The sequence below is a fragment of the Strigops habroptila genome, chromosome 8, assembly GCF_004027225.2.
Source record: "Strigops habroptila isolate Jane chromosome 8, bStrHab1.2.pri, whole genome shotgun sequence".
In the NCBI taxonomy this organism is placed as follows: domain Eukaryota; kingdom Metazoa; phylum Chordata; class Aves; order Psittaciformes; family Psittacidae; genus Strigops; species Strigops habroptila.
In genome coordinates, this window is record NC_044284.2 from 13534601 (window position 1) to 13556848 (window position 22248).

The window sequence follows — 22248 nt, forward strand, 5'->3', positions numbered from 1 at the left end:
ACTACTACCAGATTTGGTCTAGGGAGAGTAAGGATCTAGACACCAGCTGTGAAGCAGTGTATGTTTTTTACCTGTAACTTAAAAAAACAACTCATCTCTACTTCTTCCAGTGCTCTCAGCACTAAGCCATACCAACTGAAAATTGACTCTCACTTTGAACAGAATACATTTATATTTAATTATGAATCCATTGTTTTTTAGACAATTTCTATTTCCCACCACCCTCAAGAAATCTGTTGTTAAACACAGGAGAAAACATACCTGCTCCAACAGCACATGCACAACATAAATAAGGAGTTCTTATGTCACCAACAAAACAAACATTACATGCAAAGGAAAAAAAATCCTTACCTCGTGTTTCAGGTTCCCGTGTTCTGAAACATAAGTAAAAATTGGCATTATTGGCGATTGTAAATTGTACACTATTTATCTAGCAATCTCAGCATGTGCCGTGCTGCATTACAGAAACACCACTGCCTTCTTGCGCTACCTGATACCTGCAGCTGCCCTGGCAGCCCGGGGCTGTTGTGCAAACCCTGCTGTGCTCTGCTCTCCTCCCCGCCCTTCGGTCCTGCGCTGAGCCGGCCGGGAAGGCTCCTTGCTGCCAGCTACGCTGCACTTCCCAGCGGTGGCACAGCAGTCTGAATTTCATGAACTTTTAGAACTTTTTGAAAATACTTTTTAAATATTGAGTTGTTGGGAATTCAAAAGCTATAATCGTTCGCTGCGAGTTCACACCTTTTCTTGTCCCTGTCTATCGCATGCCAATGTATATCAAGATAATATGTACACCTTTAGCTTCAAAATTTTCTGTGTTTTCTGTCTTTAAGTTCAAATCAGCACTGTGTTGGCATACCACAGACTCTGAAGCTATTGGTGTTTCAAATGCCTCTTTTGCTATGAATTCACTTGTATTATTTAAAAATGAGGAAAAAAGATACAGTCCTGTGGATGGTCAGGACTGCATCAAGACAATAACACTTTTACACACACACCACCACCACACATCACATAAGACACAAAATGGGTATTTTCTACATTTTTCTTTGTCTGATCTGGAAATAGGTGTTTGGGTGTACGCTAGATTTCGGTTCTGTGCCTTATCAAACCATACACAGCTGTATTTAGCTGTATGTGCTCTAGCACTGCACATACTGCTGATGCAAAGCACAAACTGCACATGCCTGGTCTGTATATCATCACATTTGAAAACTTTTACGTAATATCTTGTAAACAATAAGCCATATTCAGAGTAAATCAAGTAAAAAGCTTTAACTGCACGTAGATTTTGTTCTGCTTAAAAAAAATAAAAAAATAAAAAAATAAAAATTGCATTAAACAGTAAAGTGTGGGAAAAAAAAATCTTTGGCATTTAAATTTTTTATGCAAAGATGATAAGGCATGCCAAGACCAAGCACGCCAGCTGAGGACTCCGGGCTGGGCCAGGGAAGCACAGCCACTGTGCACAGCCAGTTTACCACTGGCAGAGCTCTCTCCTCACGTACACTTTCAGTCACTGTTTCCTCTCTCATATAGTGCGCCAAAGACACATCATCCTGTCGTCCTCAGAAAACACTTTTATGGTTACAACCTTTCCAAAGGTATTAATTAGCATTTGTATAGTGAGCAAAGAGAAGAAAAATAAGCCAGCCCCAAAGGAAGAGATGCAGATACACTATTGAGGCTTCCTAAGGAGCCTGAGGGAATTAGTTGCCTAAATGCTGCTCGCATTCAATATAATTTTGATATTTACTTTGGCAATTTGATATGCCTTTCAGGACTTTTGCCAAAATCTGAATGTTTTGAACGTTTTGAACGTTTTGAAACGTTTTGAACGTTTCATCTCAGCATTATAAATGACTGCATATGAAGGGAAGTCATTTAGGTAAGTACTTGCAGGGTCGGCAAAACTTTAAATCCAGACTTAGGGGGTAGGGGGTTTCTGTTGGGGTTGGGTTTTTTGTTTCTTTGTTTGTGGTGGGGGTTTTTTTGTTTGTTTTTTAATAGCCTATATTTAGTTCAGCAGATCTTTTATCCAAAAAATGAATTGGAATTCTATCTTTCAATGGGAAGAAATTAATTTGACTTCTTGATTGCAACATCCCAAAATTTTTCATAATAAATAATTAAGAAACTAATTGATTAGTTTTCAATAATTGGATTCAATAAATCACTACACAGGCAGCTACTGAGTACACCTGACAATTTGCATAAAATAAAATTCATTAAAAGAGGGGGAGGGGGGTTTGGAAAAAAAGCCTTAAACTTCAGTAACACTGAGGGACCAAAAGGTCATTTGTGACTTCATTACTAACACATCAGGAACAAGAAAAATATATAGTATCTCTATTTCCACATAAAAGCCTATTAAAAATCAAAGACTTATGTTTATCTTGTTATTTCATTACAGTTTAAATATTCCTGTACTTCAGGATATTCCTTACTGAATTATGTGAATTGCTTCCTCATGAGAGATCTTCTTTTCAAATCTTTCACAAGAGGAAAAAAAAAAACCAAACCTTATTGCTATTTTTAGGAAAAAAATGGATGTCTGAGGATATCCACCAGCAGATATTTTACACATGACAATTTTAATTCAAGTTCCTGGTCATCACCAATGTGCCAGTGAAATTACTGAGTTCATAGTTCTGAGATCAAGCTACTTTTACTGCCATAGTTCAGCACAATTTTTAGGTTTTTTTGTTTATTCACTGAGGCCTTGATACCATTGGGTCACATTTGGATAATTATATTTTACTACAAAAGCAACAGGAGCAACAGTTGGCCTCAATAAGTGAGGGAGCACAGATCGGAAAATGGGAATAAGCTGCTCCACAGGGATGCAACAGAGCAGCTGGATTTACATGCTAACTAAATGGAGGGTAAATACAAAGCATCTGTAGTGAACTACTCACCTTCCTATTTCAAAAGAAAATCCAAAATATTTAAAATGCAGGAAATATAAAGCAAGCCACTTTCAAGGAGCTGTGGGGACTACCTGCTCCTTTCCGGTCATTTAGCCAGTCACTGCGTAATCAGAACAAAAGCAAATCATGACCTAGAAGTACCATAGTGTAGGACTCTGCAAAAAATATTAAGCCCCCAAGTGACTTTTGTTCAGGTTGAGCAAGGATGGTTAGTTACACAATACAGCACAACCTTTGTTGCAATTAAATACAAAGTGTCATAAGTCCAATGAATATTCCGGGATTTGAACATTTACTTGTCAATTCTGTTGATGTGATAGGTTTGAAGGAGAGCCAGCAATTTCACAACTATTGATCAAGCCAGCAAAAAGGTAAACAGTGAAAACTGCTGGTTTCTTTTTAGATGTCCAAAATACATGCTTTTTGTGAATAATCTCTAATGTGTTGTAGCAAGTAATTATTACATAAACAGCATGGACTGTATTATTGGGCATAAACATTAGCATATGAAAGCAACTCCAAACTTGACCCAATTTTATGATAACATTTACTTTCAAGTTCATCAAACAGTTGAAGAAACTTCTTTTCAAAGAAGCACTTTTTCAAATGGAATTATCCAGAGGAGAAAGGAGCCATGCATAAGTTAACTAAAAATTACTATTAAAATGCCCAGTTATTGTTTTTCTAATCGATTTCTCCCCCAATGAGAGATGTTTCTAACATTCCCTGGGAACAGCAATATAAAGAAGAAAATTTTGTGGGTTGGGCATGGTATTTAAAATATTCCAAACACTTTCAGATTCTAGAACCACTATTGGAGGCTCATCTACTTGAAATATTCAGTAGTCTGTGGAACCAGCAAATATTTGCCTGAAAACACTTAACTCAATATAATCGGATGGACTTGGAAAAATTACAGTCTGGCAATAGAAATAAATTGTTAGTTCTGCTGGTTTAGACTAGAAAACAGACTGAAGTTCTGTAGTATGTTCTGGGAAGAATGATACTGTTTCATCAACCCTGAAGACCTCTGCAAAAATTGCAAGGGCCACAGAATAACCTGTAAAATGACAGCAGGAATTATGGGAGAGACAGCTTCTCCTTTTGTCTGCTAAAAGCGTGTCTTACTCATGCTTATTTAACTATTCCCAAATGTAAACCCTTCCATCTAGACAACGAGCTTCACCAGATAAGTAAAATTGTCCTGTGCAGTGAAATAAGGCATAGGAATGCAGTTGAGATGCCAGAAGAGGTAGAAAGAGGAGACCCCCACATCAGCCACCAGAGAAAGAACACCACATATGTCCTTATAAATAGCCCTGACAGAAAATATGTGCATACATTTTATAATCCTTGTGATTAAGGATTTCATAAGGCCTTGTGTTTAAGGCTGCACAGACTTCATTAGAACATTAGCAAAAAAAAGGGGACATTGAGGATTTCAAGTCAAAGAAAAATTAAGTGATAGGGCATAAAAGTAAAATATGTGACGATGCAGAGGGCTACTTAAGCATGTACAGGGCAGCATTTCAGGGGGAAAAAAGTTAAATCATTAATGACAAAAATAAGCTCAGAAAATTTCAACCAGCACTGCTGATTTACACCAACAAGAGCAGGAACAATAACCAAAAAATCAAGAGATAAATGTAGACGTTTTCTTCTATTTATTAATTCAACTGATTAATTCCGCATCTATTATCACTGTAACTTCTACAGTCTGTTTAACTGTCCTTCTTTAAAGCAAAACATCTGAAGAGCTGACATATGTTTGTGTATAAGGCATAGCACGACAACACAGCAATTTATCTTCAGATTTTGTCAATGTTTCTCTCATAAGCGTATCATCTAAATCTGACACTTGTTAAATTTGTCGTTCTAAAGCTTTCATCTGTCTTTGGATATCTTTTGAATTTTCACAAACTGACTTGGAATGAAATCAAAAGAGATTTAATCCACTCGGAGAGGTTCTAAGCATCATTTCAGAACAGCTAGCAAAAGCATCTGCTCAAGGGTCTAAAAAGAAAACAAAAGCTTAAATTGTACAAAACCAGAAAATGTTGAGAAAAATTAAAATGCCTCTAAGAAACCTAATGGTATATTCTCATTGCCATGTTTTGAATTCTGATCACCTCTTTTCAAATAGACTTCTAGAAATAGACCTACAGAATAGGAAAGAAAATTGAGGTAGAGAAAAAGTTCCACTTATGAAGACATAATAGGAAAGATTTTAGACTAATCAGTTCAGAGAGTATACTAATCTGAAGTCTCGAGAAGTTATAAAATAATTTATCATACAGAAGCAGCCAGTCAAGACTTCCACGGACTCTTCTCACAAAAAGGCACAAAGTCACACATTAAACTAAAAAAGTAAAAAGGTCAAACATAACCCGGATAAGATATGCAACCTATGAAAACAAACAATAAAAAACAAAAGCCGAACAAAAAAAAAAAAAAAAATCTACAGAACTCACTGTTCCAAAACTCCTGAAACACAGTCAGGTTTTTCTATCAACAAAAATTAGGAAGCTATGCAAAAGCATTAACAAGATGTAAAATCTCTTAGAACTCCAAAAAGGCAAGAAGAACATTTAACAGGATTAAGATAGTATCATACCTAGGCTTTGACTACTACACAAAGAATTTACTCTTTCCTGTGAAGCATCTGGAATCAACCATTACCAGAATGACAGAACACCAGATTAAACAAACCACACATATATCATGGGGGGTGTGTGTTTGTGTGTGTGTGTGTATATATATATATATATATATAGAGTCCAGTTTCCCAAAAGGATGATTGTATTTTATATCCATTATACCCTGTGAAAAAGGCTATAATAGTCCCCTAGAAACAAAAGAAATATATAGCAATACAATAAATAGGCATTTTGCTACTGTAGAAGCATTCTGGCTATGCTCCACAACTTCTCAGTTGTGCTCTCTCAGGCCACCTTTGCTAATTTCCCACAGGAGCACCACTAGAAAAAATGAGTTTATCATAAATTAATTTCTCTAAAGACTTGAAAAGGAAAAGAATCAAAATTAGATGTATTTTAGCATTTTGCGCATGCAGAGCATATTATTTCCACAAAATGCAGAGAAAATGTTAAATTTACATGATTTGTGTTGGAAGGCACCTTAAAGATCATGCAGTTCCAACCCCCTGCCATGAGCAGGGCCACCTTCCATTAGACCAGGTTGTTTAATCAATTCCTTTAATAATATTTCATAACTTAACAAGCATGGCAGGTAACTTATGGGAGGCACAATTTCTAAGCATAGCTCTGGAAAAGTGAAAACATAGCTCCAGAAAATCATTCATACACAAGTTACAAAACCAGTATTCAAACGAGTATGAATTGTCCCATCCCCTTCTGGACCATATGGGGAAACAGGAACTGGTAAAGCTCCTCCTCCTTAACCTCTCCTTACTCAGTGCACATTGTGAATGGGCAGCACTGCTCAATCAGTAACACTTCTTTCTTTGAAAAGGCAAATAAAGATGGAATAAAGGCAATAAAAATGGAAAACAGCAGAGAAAAATCTCTAGATTTCCCTTCCTACTCCAACTGAGTAACAATGAGGGCCAAAGTCCCTCACCAGGTGGAAAAAGGACACATTTTCAGCAAAGCGGGCAAAAACATTTACCCTTTCCATACTCAATTCATTCATAGAGCCAGGGGGAAAATAGCAGGAATTGTAATTCAGATTTTGTTTCTGCAGCTATGATCTACTCTCAGAGCAGGCTGTAAGGAAGCCACAGCCGAGCATCTCCTGTCATTTTGCCTTATGAGCAGGTGAAAGATACACAAATCTTCTACCTTGTACTAGAGCTACAGAAAACTGGGAGCCTTTGCAGAGAAGAAAAATAGACTGAAAAGAGAAGGAGAAGTTTGAAGAGATTGCAGAGAACAGAACACGTGGGCATAAGCTCACCATGCAACCCAGAACAGTACCTTAACCATCCAGTTGCTTCCAATTTCACTAAAGATTCAGCACAGTACCATTTTACAAAAATCAGGGCAAAATAACAATCTGCTCCTTTGAAGTTGTAAAATGATAATTTATTCTATTTATGAAGAAGCAGTTGTGATTTAGGGAAGGTTGGGGGGGCTTGGTTTGGGGGGTTTTTTTGGGGGGCGGAAGTTCACAACATTACTTAGGTATATATGCAGGAAAACTGCAAGAAATCAGACTTTGTATTATCTGGGTATTTATGGTCAGTCTTATTTTGCACCATATGTGTCCACTGATCTTTACAAAGGAATAGAAAGACAAGCTCCTGCATCCTGGGGTGCCAGCTATCCTATTGAAATAAAAACTACAAAAACAATTAAAACAGAAGGAGCAAAAAAAAGAAAAAAGTAGAAGTAGGGGTGGTTTACACCAGGGAAGATAAACCTCTTGTGAAGACTGTTCGTTTTTCCACTCAATTAAAATGTAATTGCTATAAAATATACAAATTTTAATAGAATTTTAAATATTTTCTTTAGCCTATCTGTAGGGGGTCATATGAAAAACCTGTGTTTTCAATGAAAAATGCTGTGGTTGCTTTTACAGTTTTTGCATCTACAAAATATTATTTGTCAAAGTTCTGCACAGATGAGTAAGCTAAGGGCTATGAAAACCATTTAAGCTCATACACCAAAGATTAGATAAAGGGTGCCAATATCTTTATAGTTAGTTGACAATAGTCATCGGTTAAATGAAGGTCACAGGTAAGATGGCTGAGCGCTGAAGCATTAGGCTGTAGGCAGTTTTACAGAGGTTTGATTCCTCGTCTTAACTCTGTATTGAAGTTCAAGTTGAAATGCATTGATATGCATTGAGAGTGCATCAGTCTGGTAGGCAGAAGCCCTGTTGGTTTAAGCATCTAGAGTTTTGTGGGATCAAGACTCATCTGTCTAGATAAGATCTGTCTACCTTAATTAAAGCATCTGGGTTGCATACATAAGATGCACGTTAGTAACCTGTGGATCTTAGCAGAAACTAAGAGTGTTTAACTCTTGTTTAGGGCTTTGAAGGCATTTGGTTTACATTATTCTAAGTTTCTATGTGGTGGTAAAGATTGTAGGAGAGAGTGGTAGGAGATAGGGTAGTGAGGATGGAAACTAGGGTGTTAGCTGGCTTGTTAATGTGTCATTGTTTTATTTGGTTTGAGGAGTTGGGTGGGGACATAATTGTTGAGCTGTATGTGAGGTGGAAGTAAAAGAATAATCCTAAAGCACAGAGATTATTGTGGCTCTTGTGGTTATTTCTTGCTCACTGAGTTCTTGAATGATAAGCCATTTGGGCAGACTTGGATCATAGCATGAAAAATCACTCATACAGGAAAGCAACTGAGAAAACTAACTTCACTGACTGCACCAGAAAGTCAGTACCTGCCATCCTGATCATTTCATGAAAGAATGAGGCAAGCAAACAGCACAGTGAGCCAAAAACCAAGTAGAAGTCAGCAAGTAACACAAACAGGGACAAAGACATGAACAAGCTTTCACCATTTTGGAAGGACCAAAAAGCTAGAGGCAAAACTCTTGAAGCAGCATCTTACTGAAGAGCAGTGAAGGAAGCCATGATGTAATTCAAGCAGTGGGAGAGAGATTCTCTCTGCAACAGCATTTTGCAAAGACTGTATATAGTAATGTCAAAAATAAAATAACCCAATGGAGGAGGTTGCAGTAGCTTATGTGAGACATGCAAGAAACTTCACAAACTATTATGAAATAATTCTGTAAAGGATTGTACAGATTTTAGAGAATTCAGAAGGACAACTAATGAGAAACTTTGCCAGCATATACAACTACGCTTTCCAGAAATCTTCATACATTCTTCCTGCAACTTTTCTCTTTCAAACACATTCAAACAATAGGAATTTAACTGTATTAATGGGGAGAGAAATTCAAGGGTGGGAATGTGTATGTTTGTCAGTTGTGTCCCCCATCCCATCAGCACCAAATCATCTCTAGAAAGAAGAAAGAATAGTTAAGAACCCAGACAGAGGGAAGAGTCAAACACACTACCATTGTGTGACTTAGCTGGCTGGAGTGTAACAAACTCACTGCCACCAATTGAATAGGTACAGGGAAGGGTGGCAAATGATGAGAGCCAACGTTTGACATTAGCAGTGGGAGATCCAGAAGATGTCAGAAAAAGAGTTGCAGATATAATACTGAGCAGAAAGGGGAGAGTTCAAATTGGGAGTCATCTGAGAGAGACCAAATGGCAGCTGAAGTCAGAGTTCTTCAGGTCCCAAATAGTAGAAGAAGAATAGGGAAGTGCAAAGTGACAATGGCTAGGGAAGAAACTCAGACTACAGGAACTGATTAAAAGAAGAGGAAAAAAATGATCCTTAGATGTGGGAAGTAAAGAGCCATCAATCACCTTTTTGTGAATACTGTGAGTGGACAGAAACCATGGAAACCAAAGAAATGAAAGAAGAAGCTGAGGCAGGACAAACAAACACCTTAGGAGCTGAAAGGAAAATATGAAAATTGACATAGACAGAAAGGGAGAACCACAAGGATGATAGATGATATGCCATACAGTAAGTGTTACATATGAGCAGTCTATGATTAAAACGAGAGCAATTCCTTGCTGTATACAACATTGATGAAGAAATTGGGTTTGACCTATAACAGTTCTGTCCTGCTTTTGAACATTTCAATTTAATAGCAATAAAAATCCCTATGAATTCTAAATGCAACTCTAATTGTGCTTATAAATGGTAGTATCACAAGTGTGTATGTTACAATAAACACAGATTAGAGGTAATTTAAACCTTAATTATATCTAACAAGTTTTATGTCCTAATTAAAAATAGTATTCTAACAATAAAAATGACTTACCACCTGAATTAGCTCTGCCACAATTATCTAATCTTCCTAAACATTCTTTGTGTGCTCCAGCTCCACACTTAGAACATAAATAGCCTTGATAAAACGTTCCCCTGTAAAATAAAATTGGGTAGTAATACATTAGAGTGATAAATTCCACACATAAAGGAAATAAGAGACATGGCAGACGGTATTAGAAGTCATTTGCTGTTGTGCATAATAATAGTCCTTAAAGACTCAAGAAAAAGTGACAAGTGGCAAGCAGCTCATCTGCTTTTCATCTCTACTAGCCGTTTAAAAATCAAAACCAGATAGCTCTTCTGTACTACTTGTAGAATAACAATCTCTTTCAATTTAGCCCAAAGCAACTTTGTCTAAGTATGTCTAGTACACCTGAAATTGCACCATTACATATCTATCCTACTATAGATCTACAGTTCGTTTCATCTCTACGGGAATTTGCTTAGACGCCATGAAAAATAAGACCCATTTCAAGAGAGTTGTAAATTTGAATATATATTTAAGCATTAAGGAGTTTATAGGCTATGTTGCAAATATTTTTCTTGAATTTGTTCATAAAAAAAGGGGGGGGGATAGAAAAAAGCTTCAAAATAAGGAGTCACTTTTCTTACTCTTAATGTTCTCCAGTTGCCCTCAATGAATTGGAATCTGAATTTGACTCTGAGCAAATGAATTTATTTTCAGATTTGTGCATGGCTTTTCTCTTAGGTACGATTCACTGAATAGCGAACAGAGAACCTGGTTTTTCACATGTACCTCTGAACAATTCTATGAGTTCCATCAGTTGATCTATCTGCTTACTATTCACACTAGATTTGTCTGTCTCCAAGATTATCCTGACCAGTTTGGAGAGATTATACATCCTAGTCTAGCATGACACCTTCATCTCCACAGGAAAATAGGGTGCCTTGAATGGAACACAGGATTGAACGAGGTAGACCTGAATGAAATGCACAGCAACTGCTATTTAATACAATAGAAAGTATAAAAATGTTTTAACGCAGTCTTCCATTTTTTTCTTTTTCCTTAATGCTACCCAGGAATGCAAGATTCTTTAGATAATAATTCATAACAACATAATTATGTTCTATAGGACGTAACAGTATCCTTCACTACAGATGCTTCCAAGACAAGGTTCAGATTTATTCCTCCCCCCACCCCCACCCCCCCCCCCCCCCCCCAGTATTTACACATTAGCTCTTGTTTGGAAGTTAATAATATTTTAAAAGTGATTTAGGCACTTTATAAAGCTAAGTCCAATAGGCTTTCAATACAACTTAGATATCCAGGGACACGTCTATATAGCATAAGGTAGCACTTTGGGATACCCAAGCTATCTTCAAGCAACTGGCATGCCTATGCAGAACAAAGCATTATGTGGCCTGTATTCTGAAATAAAGACAGGTGTTTCTCAGCAAGAGCTGTTAGTGAAGTATCAGAGACACAGTGACTTCAATATACTGCTTCAAATTCAGAAATTAGCCCTGCCAACAAAGAAATTCTACAACTTAAAAATCTTACCTCAGAAGCATCTGACAGACTTTGCAAGACGTCACACGACTGAAGGTATGCATTTTGAACTCATGAAAGCTGGTATCTGCATAATCTGGCCGTATATTTGAGCTAAAAAAAAAAAAAAAAAAAAGCCAAATACAATCTGCTTTAAAGCAATGAAATATAGAACACAACACAGTATTCACAGCAGGAAAACTGAATCCATGAACTACTAGTCTTATTTATATTTTAATGTTTTTCACAGAGTTAAACGGGAAACATGGACTTGACCACGCAGCTTGAAAGAAAATCTAAATTACGATACTATGCAGACCTGGTCCTTAAAATACACCCTGTAACTACCTTAGCTGTCACAATACTTAGAAAACAACACATCAAAACAAACATCATCTGGTTTTTATTGTTGTTCAAGTAATTAGGATCATTTTATAGACCTTAAGAACACTCACTTTTTCATTCTCAAATATTTTATTATGTGGATGTACAAAAAAGAGCAGCTCCTACTGAGAACCACCTCATTTGAAGACATGAGCAGGAAATTCAGGACAGTTAAATCAGAGTTATGCAGGAATACACTGAATAACACAAGTGATTTCACAAGCAACTAGAAAATACTTACTGGATTTGGCTAGTCTTTCTTAAATGCATTGCCCAATGCCTACAGCTGTTGCTACACACACCTAACAAATAAAATAGAAGATCGCTATTCACACTGCTAAGATACCACCCACATGTATTGGCAGGCTTATTTCCAAAGATCAAATTTATATACAAAGCACTGGCCCATTACTGTACTGTTTATCCTCCCTACTGATCCCTTTTTAAAGCAAGAGTATAATTTAAAAATGACCCACTCATCATTTTGTTACACTGGTGACTGTTTGCAAGTTTATTTAAACTTTATTAAGTAATCCCTTCAATTTTTTCTGTCATCTTCCCCATTTCCAGGACCGGGGGTTTTTCTATTGATTTTTTGTTGTTATTCAATAACATTCTCAAACTAGCTTAACAATTTCACAAACAGTAACACTAAAATGCTAGGTGCATTACTTAATATTAAACTAGACTATCAGAAAAGAAAAAAAATATTCATGGATTTTTAAATATTTATATAGGAATGCTTAGGATTCCATAAATTTCTTGTATTTTTCTCGCAAAAGCAGAAGAACATGTGATACACAAAGGAATTAAAACAGGAAAAAATTCCTGAGGGTAGGAATTCAAGAGTCTATGACACTCCAAGGAAAGACCAACCACGAAATTTTCCAACACACAAAACTACAAATTCGTGCATTAGAGAGACTTAATAGATAAGTTTCTTTTATATGTATTATAAATAACTTTTAGACTAAAATACAGACCAGCCACAAATTGCAATGAAACATAAATATTGGTAACCATGCAATCATCAGCCTCTCCAGGACTGAATGAAAACACTCGCCAAAAAAAAAAAAAAAAAAAAAAAAAAAGGAAACAAAAAAAACAAACCACACCACATTCAAAAGAATCTATTTAAGTACCTAGTGTCAGAAAGGTCAGTCTTCTAATCCACCTGCTGAAAACAAATGTGCTGAAAATGAAACTGTACTCAAAAAGCAAATGGGATTTCACTTTTATGCTTGAGAATAACCTTACGCTCGGTACTGTTTTAACTACCCTATTCGTGTCTCTCCTTCAGCTATGATATGCAAGATGTCAGTACCAAAACTCCTGCTAACTAAAATGGGCATGGATACTACCATTACAGCAAGAAGGTACAGGTATCAGGATAAACGATAATCTTAAAAAAAGTAAAGAATGTTTTAAACCAAGAGAAAAACGTATTATGCATTTTGGGGCTGTTAACTCTTCAGAGCAAAGCCTGTATTTTACAACATGTTTGTCAAGGGGCTGCTAAAACCTCTTAGGGTACGTAATTAACTGTGGACAATCCTGAAAACTCCCTGGAACAAATTACAGTACTTACACTCCCATTTAGTTGACCATTTGGTTCAGACCAGGATAGCTTGCAAAACCATGTCAAAAAAATCAGCCTAATGTGCAGAGACTCATCAGATCTTAAATCATATTAAACTAATCCTAATCACCTGACCAATTTTCAAGAAAAATCAAAGAAAAAAATCCATTCGTTTAATCTTCAAAAATAAGTGTAACAGATGAAAAAATTGACAACTGCATACAGACAGTTGTTTAACACAAGCATATTGCCATATAACTTCCTTTCGTATATAAAAATTCTCTTCATCTCTCAAGCTATATTCCACAAAGACACAAATACTTGAACTACTGAAAAATATACCTCCTATTAGCAGAACAAAGATGATACGCTGTGTTCATTCTTCTTTATATTAAAAGTAATATTTGAGTTTCTTTGTATTTTGTAAAGCCATTCAGTTCCATTTTACAGTACTTAATAGGAAAAGGTATTCTTGAGAGGAAAAAAGCATAGTGCTAAAATGGCAAAGAATGAAGCTGTGCCTCACAAAAGAGCTGTCACAAGACATTCCACCCTTCAACATAAGTTGTTTTATTGCACCTATGGGCTAAACTATTGGATTAAAATGTCGTAAACAAGACAGCAGATTTATCCAGATAAACAGACTTAGAACTTCAGCTCTCTACTGTATGCTAAAATTTGGATACATTCGTCCTAATTGCATAAGTAGAGGAATACAAAACTGAAAACATGTAATACAAGACAAATTTTGGAAACCCTCCCCACACTATAGTTATAAAAATTCAAACGTTCTGAAGCAACTTCTGTGGCTAACATTAGGAAAATCTAATTTAGGACTTTAACTGCGTTCCTTCCCCATCACAGTGGAACAGTCACCAGTCAAACCCTCACAGGCCCCTCAGTCTTCCTTCCACGACAACCTCTACTATGTGGTGCACCAGGCTTATCGAAAATGAAATGTTTTATCTATTTCTCCTGTCAAACAATCTCGATGAATGGACAGAGCAGGAAGCCACACATATACAGGAAATACTTAATCTGAGCTAAATAATAACAGAGAACATGTTCTTCATTTCATGGTAAAACTGTCTTTTATTTTTACAAGCAGTGTGGGGAGTCAAAAGTAGTTTCCCTTCCTCTCTTCTACATTTTCCTCAGGCTGTTTTAACTCCTACACTCTAGCAGAGACAAAATGTCAGGATACAGAAACAGAGTGAATCTGCAATCAGGAAAATTTCTCCAGTTGTCTCCTCAGTTCAGGAGCAGAGTTTTTGTAAGGGGCAACCATGAATGCACTCTTTTCTGCACAGTGCTAGATCCCCATAACCTGGTTTACTCCAGTTGCTACAGCAACGTCCTTGGGCTGCTCCTGAGCCTTTTGAGTAAAGCTTTCTCTTTCCAAGTTACTTGTAGAATATTAGTCAGTCACACTGGGACCAATTCACTGCTACACCACCAACCCAGACACCTACAGATGCTTGTCATGTTAATCTCCATCATTTGGACATGCAATTCTCGTCTTTGCATCAGTCATCAAAGCCACCGTTCAAGGAGCAGAATGAGCATCTTCAGTCAATCCTGCATCTCTGAACAGATCTTTTGTCTGTAAAGATTGCGGAGTTCAGCATAGAAAAAGAGTTATCCAAATATCTTATTTGATTGCCCTTGATATCATCAGATGTCAGAGCACTCTATTTTTGCTGACCTTGGGCACATGAAACATACCCCTTTTACAAATGCTTCTTCACATTTGCAGTTCCACTTCATTCTATTGACTCTTACTTCTAAGAAGAAAAAATTGATCATAGGCCAACTCTGCCTTCAGCTATCCACATAATGCAACACCTTTATAAACGGTGTCAGGAAGTGTCACGCTATCAAGTCCCCCACAAGCTTTTTCAGTGTGAATTTATTCTAGCAATAATCTTCGTCTAGATTAATGGCACAGTTGACCAGAGAGTAATGCTATAGATTGCCCAAAATTATCTTGTCAGACAAGACATCTAGGTGCCTATTGCTATACCTACAGAACATGGAATAAACTCTCTCTACTATCCTGCCTGAAAATACCAAAATAATTGTGTAGATAAATAAAAATGAAACAGTTTAAGCTGGTTTTCTAACACTCCTATGGAAGTCGGAATAACTTGGTTAGTTCTTAACCCTCAGGGCACAAATATGTCACAATCAAAACACTAATTCTTAAACAGAAACAAAGCAATGAACCCTAGCAATCTTGACATATCCAGTGTAAGTTCTATACGCCATTTTACAAAACTGAACTTTGATCATCTTGGGTCTAAAGAATTTCAAGGGTGCATACTGCAATCAAAAGTGAACATCATCAATATGAAGCAGCTTAGATTGGATTTGTTACTGTCATTTCCTTAATCAAAACCATAATCTGATGAGAAAACTTTAAGATCAGAATGTGTCCATATAGCAATAGCATACAACAGGCATTCAATTACCTTGTAGCGACAATTCAATTTTATATCAACATTCTTACATTCATGTTTGTTTACAAGAAAAACTATACAGAGTACTTTTCACAAGAGGTTGGTCAGAACAAATTAATTGTAATTTCTTCGGTGGGCCAGGCACAAATATGATTTCTTGTACTGTCAGTTTAAGCTTCCTCTACGCAGTTATGGCGTTCAAAATAAAATGAACCAGGAAAACTACTAAACTTTCAGCACCAAAACTCTATGTTAACTCTCTACTAGACATATAATTACTACAGATAATGTGACCCAAGGAAATAAATAACAGATAAGAGATAGTTTACTTTAGTGCTATAGCTCCTCCCTCCTATTTTCACATGTGGAGAATAAATGCACTAAAATGGAAGTCTTCATTTCCAAAAAGGCCATGTTTCTAAAGATACAAACAATGAAAAAACCCTTATTTCACAAATTTTAACATAATGAATATATCTTCCCTTGCTTGTTTTGCCCTTCAGATGTTTCAACATTAGCCTTTAAGAACTATTGTCTCAGGTTTGTTTTGCATTGACTTATTACTGGAAGCCTACTGGCTGCCAAATCTAACTAAAATATAATAAAGGGATAAAGTATTCTATTGATTAAATTAATTAAATTCTTATGGAAAGTTTAAATTTTAAATAGGAAATTAATGGAATGAAGGCACACTTCCTCTACTGAAAAAGAGCACACAAATGAGAAGAGGTGATATTATAAAAATGTAGAATAGAAGCAAATATAATTTGCTGTCTTCGGCACCTGGTTACAGGTGTCAAACTCATAGCGCAGCACCAGCAGCAAGGATGTATCCAGCAGCAAGGATGTATCCAGCAGCAGACAGTAATGGAAATCTACCATCTTGTGGCTTCACATTCCACAAGGAGTTAAAGGAAGTAAAACTTGTAACACAGCACAAAGAAAAATTCTCCTCCTTTTTTTATTCTAAATCTATTTACTATTACCTTTAATGCTACCAGCTAGAAACTGCAGTTTAAATAACCTGCCTGAAAGGTCCAGTGCTGTCCTCCACTAGTGATCACGTCTGTCTTTCTTGCTGTATTTTGAGGGCCATTTCTTTGAATTGTTTCCTTGGCAGCTCTTTAATACTAGTTTGACTTCAGCAATTAAGACCTGTACAGATTCCCCCCTTCCTTAGGTCTCAGCCACTGAAAAGGTGTTGCTTATACCCATTATAAACATTTCAATTAATGCTGAGAAATTGCTTCGCTGAAGTGCTTAATTAACAACTCAACTTCTTCATGGACGTCAAGTAGTATTAAACTGAATTTATTTTTTCTTGAATTGGAAGGAAAAATTTATTACAGAACAAAAGAACAGGAGAAGGAAAAATAAAAAAAAAAAAACAAAAACGTTTTATATTCCTCAAATATATGCACAATAAATAAGGAATACTTCACACAAAAAGAAATGCAAAAGTAACCCTTTGCAAATGGATACAAAAGGAGCAAATGAAAGGCTCCTTTCAAAAGAGAACCAGCTGCAAAGCAAGACAAGGTATCAACAAGAGCAGGTGCTGACCTAGACACTGTTGAGCACTCAGTGAAGATCTCACAGAAGATCGCTGCTTCTGTTAAATACTGAGAAAGCAAAAACATTGTAAACACTGATTGAATCAAGCCATTCCTCTCAGGGGACCGATGATAAACATCACAAGTATCATTTAAGCCATGAGATGTTCTGCCAGATTGTCATAACTCAGTGGGACTGTAAATTTGGTTCGAAGAAGAAGCTTCGCTTCCCCCAGCAGCAATCCTATAAGAATGTTTTTCTGAGTGACCTGGATGAGCAGCAAGTGCCCAGGTATGGATGCTCTTGGATTGGGAACAGACTGTGCAGCAGAGAGACACAGCTTCTGCATAGCAGTACACCGAGACAGCTGCCCTTCCTTTGAGGTTGACAGTTTTGCCCCAAAAAGGGGAAAAACATGCTGGGAAGTTCTACTGATACTCTTACTTTTGGTTTTGACTCCTTTTTGCAGAAAGGTTACATATGCCAGGTTTTTAAGATCTTTTCCCCATATCAGTTCCTTCAAGAAATGCAGTCATGTCGCAAGAAATTACATAGGGTTCCACTGTATGCTTGCAAAATATCCCATAATTTAAAAAGTGCAATTTATTTAAAACTGAGTAGCAATTTCACTTGATCGAAACTTGGCTTTAGAGAATAGTTAATGTAGGTATGCCCACCTGTGAGCCCAGAAGCATAACAAATAAGCAGATGCATGAAGTATCAGATAAGGAGTCTGCAGTGAATTGCAACTGTTTTAAGTATTAAAGGAAGAAATACTACAGAGAGCTCAGATAAAAATCAATACCTTGAACTCTCCTCAATTCTCAACCCCAAGTTAGACCTTTGCATTTTAGAGCTGTTATTATTCTGCACTCCATGTTATGCTTATAATAATTTAAAATGTTCCATACAGAACTGTTCAGAATTCTGGACACCCTTAGCACAAACTGCTGAAGCACATTTTAAAATATATGACATGAATTTTGATGTTGTATTCATGCCGTATAGCCTATAAAGAAAATGGCACAGCTGAGCCATTACCTGAGGACACTGAAAATACTCATTCCAGGGTTACTTCTTGAATTAATATTTGACATCATGGCAGAAAATGCTTCAATAAACCTCGACCTGCAATAAGTATTTCTAAGTTATTAATTGCTAACAGAAATTTATTTATGCAGATATCCTAAGTTAAAATTCCTGGTTTGTGCCAAAGTGGCCTCCTTTCAAAATTGTAAGGACCATAGAAGTTAGCCATGACAACTGACAGTAAGCATCTCAGAAAGTTTTGGAACATATAACCTGGCAATAGCATATAGCTAACATTTGTCACATGTTCAAATGTTTTCTGTAATAACTTGGACAGGAGAAGTTAGGAAACAGAAAACCATACATGTTACTGTCAAATAAGACAAAAAGCTTTCAGCCAAACCTCATATGAAGAATTACATGCAAAGTTGGTCCCAAGAGATGTTCAACCTCACTTACTGCTTTGACATGCAGCATACTTCCCTTAGAATCCTGATCCCCACAAAGAGCAGAACCAGCCTTAGATTTGCACTATCCTTTCTTTCCACTCTAAATATTTTGGCTCAGTGCAACTATCACCATTTCAAGCGATCACTTCCTACAACATGCTGTCATCTAATATAAAGGCATTTGTGTAATAAAATGACATGAGCATGCAGAGACAACCACAAATAAATAATGCTTTTTAAATCTTTACAATAATTTTATTACTTACTAATAAAAGGTGAAGAGAGAAAATGACATTCTTAAGAGAATTATTCTCACTAAAGGTGAGAAATGCCATTCCACAAAGGATGATTTTCAGCTTCTTTTCTGCCTTCTCCTCTCAGGAGCAATGCTGATTACTTATAGCTAATTTATTTTCTCTGTTCCAGCTAGGCTGTTATATTTTGCAATCATCTTTGAAGATGCTATTTACTAAATTAATCAATCAATCAATTCTTCATATGCTAATACGCAAACATTCTGGTTTGTCACATCAAAGAGTCTCCATCAAGAAGACATGTTACACAATTAAATTAACCATATCACAAGTAAATTCTGCTTTTAATCAAGAACACACAACTTCTAAGACTCTGCTAGAAAATTTGCTTATTTGATCATATGATGAGTGGCTTTTTTGAGATCAAGGAAATTATCTTGTTAACTTTTTGGAAACGTACTGCATTGTTTCAAACAAGATAATGGCTTTCCTTTTTTTTATCAGCCTACTTCCCTGAAAAGCATGGAAGATGGACTGCTTTGAGCTAATCTATTCCTATATAACATTTTTAAACACTGCCTGATAGGAACAAGGCTCTGATACACATCAGTATTTGTAAATATTTGTAAAAATTTGTAAAAGCATCAATACTTTATATACCTTAATACATGACTGAAATTCTAAGTCTCACAAATACAAATTTACACCTAAATCTGCTCAGAAAAAAGGTAGAATTGGTTTGTAGGCAGAAACTAGGGCATCTGTTTATAGAGCCAAAGTATCAGGACAAACATGCAATACAGCAGTCCATGTTTAAAGACTGGAAAAAAACTAACACCTTGCACAGAAAACAATATTTAGATGGTGGTACTCTATTTTTATGATGCAGTGCCACTGAATTTTAAAGAAGCACATACATTTTCATTGTAATATACCTAACGTGTTGTCAGGCAAGTTGTAAATACATAAGGACTGAGAAATCTTTGATTTTCGTGAACCAGAAGACCTAGTATCAAACTATATTTATCATGTCCAGGTGTTTACCCATTTTTTTCATAAATTGTTTTGCTTTCATATTCTACACTGTCCTTACACTGTGCTTTTAATCATACACACACACAGTTCTTGCTGTGTCTGGAATAATCTAAAGGAATTGCATAACTGTAAATATGTTGTGAATGGTTGCTTACAACCCTGATAAACATTTGATCAAAATCAACTGGAGTCATAGCAAATGACAGGCAACCATTCTTCTTTGGCAGACATCAACTTGGCATTCACTTTTGCAGTACTGAAATATTTATACAGATGGAGAAGCCCAGGCAGACATGTTTGTTCATTGGTTTGGTAACCTGTGTGAGGCTGGCACAAGTGAAACATCTTTGCAGGCTATTTGAAAAATGCAGCAGATATCTAAAGCTTTTAAAGTGCTCTGATAAGAAAGCTTTAATTTAATATGTCAGTGTTCAATATGTCAGAGCTCAAATATTCTCTCAGAAGAAGTCTTAATGCATATGCAGTATTAATGCACTGAGGGAACAGATCTATTTGAGCTGAATCTGACCAATGTCATTAGTCACAGAGTGCAAACCAAATCTGGAAATAGGCATGGCAATAGGTAAGAGAACACTTTTCACCTACCTGGTTTCTTGTACTACTTTTCTTTAAAATTTAGAAAACCAATGAGCTCTATCTACAATTTATGTAGCTTGTCCAATCTAGGATGTTGCAAACATACCTATCAGGTTTGAGAATCAATGAATCTCAAGATTATTTCCTTACAACCAGGTATGTTCTGCATCCCTTGAGTTACAAGGTGTGGATTTATGTCTAACTGAAATGGTAATTTTTCAAAAACATGTTACACTGTACCTGAGCTGCTGCACAGAGTCTTTAGTGAACTAAAACTTAAGTACAGTGTAATTAAAACTAAAACCACTAATTTTTTTTTAGGGCTTTCATGTCTGCAATACTTTTTATTTGGATATTAAGAAAAAAAAAGTCAGACTCATTAACTCCATGCAGTTAATGAATACCCTAATCACTGTAATGATCATGTGTTTCCCACAGATTTTTCAGGCATTGCTAATTAGACATGGTGTTAATATTGCAATTTCAGTAACAATGTCAAAGCAGAACCACAATCATAGCACTTCTGAAGGTGAAATTTTAACTAAGTACATAAAAAAAAAAAAAAAAAAGGAAAAAACACCTGTTCCTCTGCCTGCGAGATGTTTTCATGCGCTTCTCAGTTTGTGAAAGAGAGATGTTGAGTAAAGACTAATTAAAAGGCATGCCACAAAACTGTTGCATGAAACCTTGCAATATTGGGTTTGTGTGTCTTGAAATCCAGCAGTACTAAACTCGAGCTGACAAGGGCCTGAGCAATTTAAGCCCTTCAGAACACTGAAGCAGACAATCTCCGCAGACCCCTTCCAACCTAAATTCTTCTGTGATTACACTTTAAAATGCATTTCTGTCTAAGATGTTACCATCTAAGAATATATACTGAAGCCAAGTTTGCTGATGGCCATTTTTAGAGTGATTAGAAAGCACTATTGAGAAACCAGAAGACTTAATTAAATTAGCAAAGAGGACATCATGATGACAAAATAAATTTGGCACAAACCAGTATAAGATATTGCATGCCATATTACACTAATGGATTCAGCTATTAAGTCAGTGGGAAAATATAATACGTGACCTTTCATGGAAAAGGTCTCTGCCACTGTGAGGAAGACAAGGATACACCTGGCTCCATGCTGTGATCAAGAAACAAACTGCACACAAAGAAATGTAAAGGGACCTGGGCATCCTGATAGACAGCGAGCTCAATATGACTGAACAGCATGCAGCTGAAGCAGAGGAAACCAACAGGATGCCCTCAACAAAGGCATCACCAGCAGAACTAAAGATGTCATTGTCCCACTCTATTCAGCACTTGTCAGGCCACACCTGGAATACTGTGTTCAGTTTTAGTACCCACTCTACATAAAAAGATGTGGACAAGCTGAGAAGGGTCCAGAGAATGGCCACAAAGATGATCGAAGGACTGGGAAGCCTGCCGTATTAGGAAAGGCTGAGAGAGTGGGTTCTGTTCAGCCTTGAGAAAAGAAAGCTCAGGGGAGACCCCACCACCACGTTGCTCCAGTATTTAAGAGGCTCCCTTTTTACAAGGATTCACGTGGAAAAGACCAGTGGTAATGGTCACAAGTTACTCCTATGGAGAGTCCAACTGGACATAAGAGGA

The 22248-nt window shown here is 36.6% G+C and overlaps 1 protein-coding gene across 5 annotated transcripts in view; it reads right to left on the reverse strand.

Annotated features, from left to right (window-relative positions):
• The window catches only part of VAV3 (vav guanine nucleotide exchange factor 3), a 171110-nt gene that overhangs the window by 59404 nt on the left and 89458 nt on the right, over window positions 1–22248 (reverse strand). For 2 of the 5 annotated variants that reach the window (XR_003992906.1, XM_030496163.1), the window contains exons 16-19: window positions 11916–11966; window positions 11303–11404; window positions 9773–9873; window positions 352–374 (exon numbers count right to left, since the gene is read on the reverse strand). Coding sequence is in view for 4 of the 5 variants with exons in the window: in XM_030496163.1 (XP_030352023.1) it covers window positions 352–374; window positions 9773–9873; window positions 11303–11404; window positions 11916–11966 (277 nt within the window). In the remaining variant the exon portion in view is untranslated. The remainder of the gene's footprint in view (window positions 1–351; window positions 375–9772; window positions 9874–11302; window positions 11405–11915; window positions 11967–22248) is intronic. The other 3 variants (XM_030496165.1, XM_030496166.1, XM_030496164.1) reach the window with 2 other exon arrangements.